The sequence below is a fragment of the Mchenga conophoros genome, linkage group LG15 (genome assembly GCF_057382185.1).
Source record: "Mchenga conophoros isolate Kocher_MC1m ecotype Shallow Benthic linkage group LG15, M_conophoros_male_GT1.1, whole genome shotgun sequence".
NCBI lineage: Eukaryota > Metazoa > Chordata > Actinopteri > Cichliformes > Cichlidae > Mchenga > Mchenga conophoros.
In genome coordinates, this window is record NC_140540.1 from 40081957 (window position 1) to 40093301 (window position 11345).

Here is an 11345-nt window from a genome sequence, read left to right on the forward strand (position 1 = left end):
TGCTTTCTTTTTTCCCCCCGTCCAGTGTTTGTTATTCTTCATCTTTGCTTAATGAATGCGTGCAACAACACAGCTCTGTGGTAAAACCGCAATCAGAGAGAACAGTCACAAAAACGCCTCACTTAGTATTCTAGGTCCATTTGAGATGGACGCCTCCCTGTTTAAGGAAACCACAGCAGAAAGCATTCACTGAACTTCAGATTGTTGTGCATTTTGATGTCGGATGTTAGAAATGATTTCTTTCAAGCTTGTTTGTACTGAAATGCACCGTTTGCCTAATCGCTGTTTCCTCTGTGATCATTTGTTTCCTGTTGTCGCTGTTTTTCGTGCCAAAGTTTGATGCTGAAGTCAGACAATGGTCGCTGCATGTTGCATGTGAAGCCAAAGTTAACGCACACCCTCTCCTTTCTTTTTCTTCTGTCATTCCTCTCTCCTGTCTCTGTTCTGCAATCCACACCAGTAATTATCGCGTTTGTGACGGCTACTATAATACAGATTTGCCTGGGTAAGCTTCTACTACGCACCTCAGATAATTTTACCCACACAACACCACCCACGAGTAAAGGAGCATAAATGCATATTCAGCTACAGACAGCGAATGTTCTACATGTAATTGAATCATCAACAGCAAAATATACAAGTCTCAGTTCTTGTTAGATCCTTTATTTCACTGCCTCCCGTGATTTCCCCTGAATCAAAGTTGACGATATCTTACTCAAATGCCGACTAACCCAAGCTGTTATGCGCTCTAATCTAATTGTGTTTCTCTCTTCCTGCCTGTCATGCTCTCTAGCTATGAAGATAATAAACGGTTTATCAAGTAAGAACATGCTGCCCAGAAGTCGTCTCCTCAGCTTCTAGTTTATTCTCTCTATCCCACGTTATTTTTTCGTGCCTTTTTGTTCCTCTTTCTATCATTTCCTTTCACAAACTGCAGCTTCTAAGCTTCTCATCCACTGTCTTTGTGACCGGTCACTGCCACCACGTCCATCATTTTTGATCCAGTTTTGTTGTCGTTGCTGTTGTGTGTTTGATCATCGAACCGTGACCACTGTTGGTGTGCGAAGGCTCCGCAGGACCTTCGCACACGAAGCAGGGAGTTTTCCTTGAACTCTTTCCACGTCTGCGTAGCTTCTCCGGTTCTGGTAGCGCACTCAGTAGATGAATATGATAGTGTTTGTTGCTTTTGTTGAGTTATTTTTAAACATGTCGTGCTGTCTTGTGATAGCGGTTGGTGTGTTTTAATAAATAGAGAGGTATAAAGAGAAAAGCGGGTCAAGCTTTTGCTTGTTTCTTGTCTTGTCTGAGGGCAGAATCTGCACGTGTGAGGATGGAGGGGTGGGGACAGCGGGGAAGGGTTGTGAGGACGTGTGTGTGTGTGTTTTCTTTTTCATTTTATTTCATTTTCCTCCCACCTGGTTTTTAGCCTTTTCTACATATTTCATAGTGGAACCGGGTGATTAATATTCCAATCACCGTTCTGTCACAGAACCTCACTCATGCTGGATTCGTCCTGTGTCTCGTTTGTCGTCCCTCAGATCCTGGGTCATGGGTGCTTTTGCTCTGCTGTGTCTGCTCGGTCTCACCTGGTCTTTTGGGCTCTTCTTCATCAGCGAGGCCTCGATTGTTATGGCGTACCTCTTCACCATATTCAACACCTTCCAAGGAATGTTTATCTTCATTTTCCACTGCCTTCTCCAGAAAAAAGTAAGTAGTCACTCTGCACTGCGTACGGTTTTTCTCTGTCAAGGTGAAAAGCAGAAGGCTTTTGAGCAGTCAAGGCCAAACCTTCAGCTGAATTCACAGATGCTGATATAAAGAACAAACACTGCCTCATTCTGCTTCTTGTAAAGTCATATGTAAAGTCAACATTGTATTTAAACACTTGGCTGTTTGCCTGCGTAGGTCCGCAAAGAGTACAGCAAGTGCTTCCGCCACACGTACTGCTGCGGAGGGCTGCCGACTGAGAGCACGCACGGTTCTGCGAAGACTTCCACCACACGGACCAGCGCACGCTACTCCTCTGGCACACAGGTACACCGGCACTTTTGCACAGTGAGAGTCTCGCCACGTGCCAGGATAAGATGAGAGCGCGACGTATCCTGGACTCGTCGTGCAGCTCTGTTACGTTGTTAATAACCCCACTGTTTAAACGACTCCTCAGGAAAATGTACTTTTACTGTGAGCACAGAGAAAAAGCACATTCTGCATCTTAACCTCAGAAGTAGATGAGAAGACACAAACATTATCCCACTTTTTTACAAGCAGCATCCGCTGTACTGCATGAGTACCTTTCTTCTGTTCTGGCCCCTTTAGCTCTTGCTTTTATCCTTTTTCACTAACGCCATGTGCATGGGGAAGAAATACATATTGCACTGTTTAAAGAGCATTGCAGGCACTTTTTACTACAGGGAGAGCCAAAATTACAAAGAAGAAAACAACAACTTTGTCCTCGCCTTATCCGGTTCTTATTAAAGGCTAATAGACCTTAGCAGACAATACCTCCAGATGTAATGTGCTTATAGAGAAGCATCCCCGTCTCAGTATAACCTCCAGCCTATTGTAAAGAGTCATAACTGGAGCTGAAGTTGTTCAGAAGTTGACTTACATAAAATTAGTTTTTGAAAAACTCATCCAGAGGGATTGAGCAGTTACTACTGCCCTTGCCTCACTGCAGATTAGTAGGTTTGTTTTATAGTGTGTAGCACGTAGAGGGAAATCGAATGAAAGTTGATCTGAAAGGTGAACGGGCTTGTTTAAAGTCCTAATGGCTGTCCCTTGTTGACCTGACAGAGTCGTATCAGGAGAATGTGGAATGACACCGTAAGAAAGCAATCTGAGTCCTCCTTTATCTCAGGTGACATCAACAGCACCTCCACCCTTAACCAAGGTCAGTTCACACCTCATTTCTCTGCACATGCACACCTATGCACACATTTCATCATCCAGCTAAAAATACCTCCTTCAAGTTCCAATGATCTCACCAACACCGTCTAGGGTCCTACTCTGGTAATCGTAATAAATGATTCAGCTTGAAAAGACAGAGCAGTACGGTTTAAAAAAAAGATTTAGGTCTTTAGTGTGGTCTCCCTGTTCTGCCAGCAAAGGATTACAACAATCCATCCTCAAATACTCTGTGAGCTGTCATTCTGGCCAGTCATGTCAGTCTTAAATTGGGGCAAGGCTGGAAGAACTTTTTTCTAATTTAAGTGCTGGCTGTCCAAAGTTTATACCAAAGCTCAGGGGAAACATAGACAAAACTTAAAAGGCGGGGAAGGGGTGGGGTGCAAAGTTTTATTTTCGGAAAATCTTAACATTGCTTTAAAAAGGCGGTTTGTAGCCTGGCATGTAAGGTGACCTCTCTTACTTTACAGTGGGAGGGAGAAAAAAAAACTGTCATTTATTATTTAGCTTGAGCACAAATATGATGATGAGAAGATGATGTTCAACTCTGGCTGACCTGGAGTGCTTAGTGTGCTGTTAGGCTTTCTGCTGCTCTCTGAAATGGCTTTCCAAGCATGCGAAGGGAAAGAGGGTTTACACCGAGGTAGCTTAACTCCACTCCCTCCTCTCGACTCCTGTCTCTGCTTCTCTTTGCGGTCACTTTTTTTTAAAATTTTGCTGTCACTTGTCACAAACTACAACATTACACCTAGCGCTTTAAAACACATTTTGGCTTGCTGATACATCAGCATCAAAATAGAAGTCTTTTTGGGGGGGCGATCAGTATAATTTCCTGGAGATGTTAATGTAAAGGTTGGATATTGATCACTCTGGGGTGTAGCTGCCTCGTTACCCTGGAGAGACAGTGCACTGAAGGATGGCTCTATCTCCTAGAAGCACTTCCCTGTCATTAAAAACATCCCTGGAGACTTCTCAACCTGACAGATGGCATTTAACACAGGTGATAAATGGCAGCCGAAATACCTCAGATCCTTAAAACACACTGCAAGCTGAGGGGGGGGGGGGGGGGGGGGGAATGGAAAGAAGATCAGCTTTTGGAAGAAAGTGGCAAAAAATTAAGACTTAATAATAACTTTGACTTGGACGTGTTCGCCTTGGTCTCTTGGGAGCACTTATGTTTGGACCTGGTCCAACAGCAAAACCTCTGCACAATAACAGGGTGCTGTTTTTGGGAGGAAAATAATACTAATAACCGAGCTTGACTTAAAAAATGCGAGAAGTGTGAAAAATTGCAGTAATGAGCACAGCTGTTTCAAATGTTAGTTGGTAAATAAATGGGTTATAAATGCTTTTCAACACACGTAATGAACTAAATAACTGAAGAAGGACAGCACAAAGTTGAATATTTTTGCTCCTCAAACTTTTCTCTGTACGATCACTACGTTTCAGATTTCGCGTAAAAAGAGAAGTGACGCCACACGCCTCTCTACACAAACTGCTGCTAATTTCCTTGATCTCTTTTTCTCAATGCTCCTCTTCTGTCCTGCTGCTCCAGGAATGACCGGGAACTATCTACTAACAAATCCTCTCCTGCGACCACAAGGCACTAACAACCCTTATAACACCTTACTGGCTGAGACAGTCGTATGTAACACTCCCACAGCTCCAGTGTTTAATTCACCAGGTGTGCTTACTTGATACTTTCACCTGCATTCTGCCTGTTCTTCTGTCTTTACCTGCTCTCTCCCTCTTTTGTATCTCACTTCAGTGTACGGCACGCTAAAAGAAAAGCAGGATGTTCGGCAGTATCACCTTTCCTTCTGAATCACTGTCTCCCAAATGCTTGACACACTACATAGTGAGAGAATGTGTGTGTGTGTCTGTGTGAAAATGCACACATTTTCATGCACGCCAGAGATTTTTGTGGTTCGCCTCAATAGAGTCTCATATGTGTTCTCGTATTTCTAATATCCATACTCTGCATGGGACGTGATGATTAAGATGGGAAAGAGATACTACACGTTCTGCCTTAAAATAATGCAAACTGTGCAGCCGCAGTATAATCTGCATGATTATTATGATGAATTCTCCTGAATTGAACAGGTCGTTTGTTAGTTTTGGTTTGCTTCAGAGGGAATTTTCCCCTTCAAAACACATTAAACTGCAAGAAAAAATCATGCAGCGTTGCATTAGTAGCTGCATACACATGCAGACTTTCACAGATAGTTTTACTGTACAGTTGGTGGTGACTTTTGAGCATACACCACACTGTAAAGACTGTGCTGTGATTATTTTTATATATATCTATATATGTATTCTATTTTGAAACTGAAATGGCCTCCTTTGTCATGTTTTGTGCTTTTCCCTTGTGCTTCCTTCTAGTGACCTACAGAGAGACAAGTATGGGAGTAAAACTTAACTTTGCCTATCAAATGTAAATTTTTTTCAGCATGCTTATTAAAAAAAAACCAACAAAACCCCGGCACAATCACTGGTTCACTTTAGGCCATTAACACACACTCAGTGAGCAAGCGGTTCACAAAATTATCTACCCAAATTTGAAAGACAATAAAATATCAAATATTCTTCCAGAGCTTCTAAATGCTTATTACTCTGCTATTGTCTCTTTTGCTTAATTTGAGATTTAACCAAAACAACATGTGTTGCTTTTTTTCTCCCCGTCAGAACAGCTTTTGTCAGGTTTCTTTTTTTCTTTTCTTTCTACCTTTTTTTTTCATGTCTTTTCTTTTCTCTCCAGTTGCTTGTCCTTGTGTGGCATACAGCAGTTTCAGTGTCCAGTAGTGTCCCCGCACTGTTTTTCCCCAGAAACACCCGTCTGGACACTAAATTGCCGTCTAGCGGGCATAAACACGTGGATGTCATGGCTGCAGCTGTTCAGCTTTAGTTTTCCTTCTTCATACTTTTTTTTGAAATTTCCACAGAATCTCTGTAAAATCTTTCCCTTTAGTCACAATCGGTCCACCCCTCCTGGACAGAGACATAATGAATTGCCATGGACATTGAATTAATGTTATAATTAAAGTGGTAGCAGAGTTCCTTTATCTCCTTTCTCAGTCGTGGTATTACAAATACATTTTTCTGCTGCTTTCCATGACCTCCATGCTTTGAGAAATTCCTAACATGACTGAGTCTGACCTCAGCAGCAGCTGTTTTTTTTCTTGAGCTGTTCTGCTAGTGACCGGGGTCTCACTGGGAACTGTTACTGTGACGGATGCCAAGTGCCGAACTGCGGGCAGGCTTTGACCTTTGCCAGCTTTGGGTACACAAGCTGCCAACTAATGGACAGCAAGTGTACCGACACAAACTCAACTTAAAAAAAAAACGACAACAAAGCGGCTGCTGGCAGTTAGCTCGGAAAACTAAAAGCTAGCCGATGCTTAATTATTTCATTTGCTGAACCCTTGCTCTTGCTAAGTTGCAGTTAAGACCGTTACATTTTGTTGTTCTTTTGAGTGATTCTTCATGTTACAATAAATCATTTTACTTTCTTTTGTACATCAGCTGCTCTTAGACCAGATAGCCTGAGCAGACAGACATGATGTGAGTTGTCTAAAGTGAGTCCTTTCACCTGCTGTGTGTGGTGATGGTGGAGTGCTGCTTGTGGGCTCCCCTTGTAGTGGGAACAAAGATGGCTGTCCCATGACCACTTTCCCTTTTCTGTCTTATGTCATCGTTTGCCATCTCCTTCCTTTTCTTTAGTTCAGCACATCCAACCTATTAGTTGCTAGAAAACCTTTAAGTGTCGTAGCTTGCCCGTCTGTGGCTTCATACATGTGGACATCCACTTTTTGCCCGGTGTGTTGTGATGGTGATTACTGTCTGTTTCTTAATGTTGTTTGGGATCTTTTTCACATTTGTGGCAGAACTAAGCGCACAAACCCCTTCCTGTTTGTTCTTAAAGCAGCTTTTTAAAAGGGAAAGTGAAAATGTATATGTGAGAAAGTAAAATGATTTCTCGACGCAAGTGATGCATGCCTGCGTATGCTGAGGATTGTGCCTAACTAACAGGTTTACGGCATGGCTTTATTTGACCTCCATGTGAAACTGCATCCTAAACAGCATTAATGCTCTGTTTTATTCCCCCTGCTGTTATTGGTGTTTGACTAATGTGAAATCCCCTCTATTTGCCTTTCCTTCCAGGGCACTCACTGAACAATGCGGTGAGGGACACAAGTGCAATGGATACTCTACCGCTAAATGGTAACTTTAATAATAGCTACTCGCTCCGTAATGGGGACTTTGGCGACAGTGTGCAGGTAGTAGACTGCGGCCTGAGTCTGGACGATGCTGCCTTTGAGAAAATGATAATCTCCGAGCTAGTACACAACAACCTGCGTGCCTGTAATAAAAGCCACCAACAGCAACAGCAGCAGCACCACAGTTTACATCATCCACCCCACCACCAGCAGCCACCGCAGTACCACCATCACCACCACACGGAGCGGGCTCCGCCCAAGGTGACGGTGGTAGGTGGAAGCAGCAGCGAAGATGACGCTATTGTGGCCGACGCTTCGTCTCTGGTCCACGTGGGTGACACGGTGGGCCTCGAGCTGCACCAGGAGCTGGAGGCACCTCTCATCCCCCAGCGGACTCACTCGCTTCTGTATGCACCCCAGAAGAAGGTGAGGACCGATGGGGGAGTCGATACGTTTGTCAGCGAGCTGACACCCACCAATCCCGATGATAGTCTGCAGTCCCCAAACAGGGACTCCCTGTACACTAGTATGCCTAATCTGAAAGACTCTCCGTACCCCGAGAGCAGCCCTGATGTTGTGGAGGACCTGTCCCCCTCCAAAAGGAGCGAGAATGAGGACGTTTACTACAAGAGTATGCCTAACTTGGGGGGTGGCCAGCAGCTCCAAGCCTATTACCAGATAGGCCGAGGGAGCAGTGATGGTTACATTATTCCCATTACTAAAGAGGACAGCATCCCTGAAGGCGACGTACGAGAAGGACAGATGCAGTTAGTGACAAGCCTTTAAATGTATTTAAATCATCCCCAGACCGTTCCCAGCCTTCCTGCAGCCCTGAACTCTTGGAGGACATTATAAAAGGGAAGGGAGGCATTTTTCTTTGTTTTTTTTAATGGGGTTTTTTTGTTTGTTTGTTTGGGGTTTGTTTGCTTTTTTGACGAGAGCTTAAAAGCCCCGCCATTTACACTTAGCCATTTGCAAACCTACATCTCCATTGCCATCTTCTTTTCATGCCACCCTTCCTAACTTCCCTGCAGACCAATAGACTTGGAGCACAGCTATGGCAGTGCAGAGTTTTAATGAGACTGTACATAAAATGCAGAGTTAAATTTCAATTTTAAGAGACAAGCCAACTATGTATTTAAATGTGCTGCTGCTGTTGATTAATTGAGAAAATTTTAAGGTACGAAAATTAAAAAAAAAATGTAAAAAAAAAAGAAAAAAAAAAAAAAGGAAAAAAAGAGAGAGCGAGAAAGAATCAATACTGGCTACATCCAATCAGCAACCTCCCAGTCAAAAGGCTGTACATACACTCCCCAACAACCTAGCTGAAGCCTGTTTTTTTCTTTTTTGTTATTTTTTTTTTAAATATTGTATACAGAACAGTACCCCTGGACCAGGACATGGACATGTTTGCAAAATGTTCCTGATCAAACTGTTAGAAAAGGAATATAAGGTCCTGATCGGTCTCCATCACCATCAAGTTTGGATTGTATAACCACTAGCAATCAAGCCCCAGGCCTTATATTTTCTCAACTGTAACTTGAACTGTTGTCAAGGAAAAATGGCTAAAATATATATTTTGTTGTATTGCTAGTGTAAAATAAAAAAATTCAATGGGAAACCATAAATATGAAGAAACCTTATAATTGCAAAATCTAACGTTTGAGAGACTATTGTGTAGAAGTTGCACATATGTTATACAGTGTGTTTATGGTTCCAACACTTCATTCATGGTAGTGCGTTTGAACGTTAAGGCTTATAAAAAGAGAGATCGAGTCAACTAATTACAAAGATGCATTATCACCTTTTCCATTTGTGAACAGTGTTTTTTTCTTCCATCGATATCGCCCATGTTTAAATATGTTTATTTGACTTTGCCATTTACTTTGGTAGAATGGGAATGCAAAAACCCCAGTTAAGGTGACTTATGCATTGCACAGTTTTTTGTGTAATTCTGGCAGATATAGATCTTTTTAAGTAACGGCAGAGTGGTGGGCAAGCGCAAATGAAACGAGCGACTTTGAACAATAAAGTTCCTATCATAAATGTAGTTCTTCCGCTTGGGTTTGGATATTTTATTTATTAAAATCTTTCCAAAAAAAAAAAAGAATAAATAAATGGGAAATGTGTGAATATTTTCCAGCACTGGTATACATGCTGTACTGTAGCTCATGTTTTTTATGTAAACATGTTACCAAGGGGCTCTTCACTTAAGACTGATGTAAAGTTCAACACTTGTTTAACAAATAAAATAAATGTGAGATTTTTTGTCAAATGCCAGTTGCTTTTTAATGGTTTGTGGTTTTGGTACTATTTGAGAAAAAAGCTTTTATTATTTTGCTATGGACAAAATACACTTTTGACTCAGGTTACAAGTTAAGTCCCGAGCACCTTGACAGGTAAATTAGTGAATTTATTTTCTAGAGCGTTTATTTGCTTTCTTTTCCTGCTATTTCTTTGCTAACTGCAGAGTTTAGAGAGCACGTATGTGTTATAGAGAAGCCAAATCTTTCCATGTGATTCAAAGATGAGAAACTCAGGTAGGAAAACTGCATTGTAAATGTTCCTCTGTGTGGTTGTGACACTAATAAAGGCTAAAAAAAAACAAACACAAAAAACCCGACACTGGTTCAAAGCATTGTCCACTAAGTATATTTTTAAATGAGCACTAGACTGAGCGCCATTAAAGGGTCTGGCAGTACAGAAGTCTTGTAGTAAGATTTTGGCTTAAAATGCCGTGTGGGAGTGGAAATGTGTCCACAGACCTAACAAGGGGTCAATGTAACACTTGGCTCCGGCTGTAGAAATATATTATACATAATGTGTCCAGCTATGACACATATTTGCTCTAATTAATGTCTGCTTCTGCTGGAGCCCACAGTCAGTTCTTGGGTGGTTTATGCCTCAGGTAGTGCTAATTTCTGAAGCATTTTAATATAACACCAGTTGAGGCAGAGTGACAGCTCTCAGCAGGGTTGCTGGAAATTGCACTGTTTACCATTTGGCATTGAAGGAAATGACTCAGAACTTAGCAAAAATGCACTTTATGTCAGTGCACATAAGACTGTGTGGGCTGTGTGTTGTTTTGACTTTTTCAACAATTACGTGACATTTTGTGCAATTATCTGAGGCTTCAAATTGTCATAGAAGAATTATGTTCCTTTTTTTGTGATCTCTTGTACAGACCCCTTGAATGTCAGTTTGGAATCAAGTGTTGTGGTGATTGTTGACTGTTGAAATGGCAGGCATAATGACATGCATAATAATGAGAAAAAAAGCATATTGATTTCCTGCATTGTAAAACATGCAGCGCCATTTTATCTGTTTAACATCCCTTAACGTTTGATAGCGTACACGTAATTTGAAAGCATAAAATTAGTCTTAAGAATGACAAATATAAATATTATAATGAATTGATAGTATTTTTTGACAGCGGAATGACAAAATATGTCCTGTAAAAGTCAAAAGTAATGCTAAACTGACAATGCATATTAAAAAGAAGTGGCTAACCCACACTTACAGAGGGAAAAAATGCGTTTTTGAGTGCAGAACAATGTGTTAAACCTCAAAACTACCACCACAGTTAACACTGAAAGCAATGCTCCATTGTCAGATCTGCAGGTTTGTCTTTGCTCATTGTTCTTGTCAGGATAAATCTCACTCAGAAGCACCATTCACCCGATTTATCTGTTTACCTGAAACAAAAAAAAACTCTCCAGTGCAAGATTATGTACAAATTGTAAAATAAAGTTCATTTTAACAGCAGAAGCTCAAGTTTCAGTGGTGTCAGTAGTCAGGTCTTCATAAAATACAGGCAAACAAATATTTGCCAACCCTTTCCTCACCCCTCTCTCTAACTGCGGTTTGTTTATCCCGACACGGTGACCTTCGACGTGGATAAACTTGGTGTGTAAGCAGGTTTATTTTCATTATTGAGGACAGGGAAATATGATCTCACACTGACTGTTTGTCTCTGTTAGAGAATGTGGACTATACAGCCTCTAGCTTTGCGTGTGGCCTTCTCACCATTCAAGATCTTCTCTAATTCCCTGCCTTTTGCTGAGGGAGAGACTCGCCCTTTGTCAAACATTGATTCAGAAGTAGGCCAGGAGCCGAGGGGCTGAGAGCTTGGTTCCTCCCACGGAGGAACAAGCCAGCCTCTGGAAACAGAAGTAGAGAATACTGTCAGCAGAATCAGAGTGAAACTATTTAAGACGAATGGGT

General features: G+C 41.7%; 1 protein-coding gene across 21 annotated transcripts in view; it reads left to right on the forward strand.

Annotated features, from left to right (window-relative positions):
• The window catches only part of adgrl2a (adhesion G protein-coupled receptor L2a), a 91345-nt gene extending 80456 nt beyond the window's left edge, over positions 1-10889 (forward strand). For 5 of the 21 annotated variants that reach the window (XM_085245742.1, XM_085245746.1, XM_085245748.1 and 2 more), the window contains 8 exons: positions 461-505; positions 794-820; positions 1539-1707; positions 1906-2034; positions 2794-2890; positions 4460-4588; positions 5287-5304; positions 7066-10889. In XM_085245742.1, coding sequence (XP_085101868.1) covers positions 461-505; positions 794-820; positions 1539-1707; positions 1906-2034; positions 2794-2890; positions 4460-4588; positions 5287-5304; positions 7066-7907 — 1456 coding nt within the window. In that variant the 3' untranslated portion in view covers positions 7908-10889. Of the gene's footprint in view, positions 1-460; positions 506-793; positions 821-1538; positions 1708-1905; positions 2035-2793; positions 2891-4459; positions 4589-5286; positions 5305-6426; positions 6480-7065 lie in introns of all 21 variants that reach the window. The other 16 variants (XM_085245750.1, XM_085245751.1, XM_085245759.1 and 13 more) reach the window with 9 other exon arrangements.
• Positions 10890-11345: the final 456 nt, after the last annotated feature.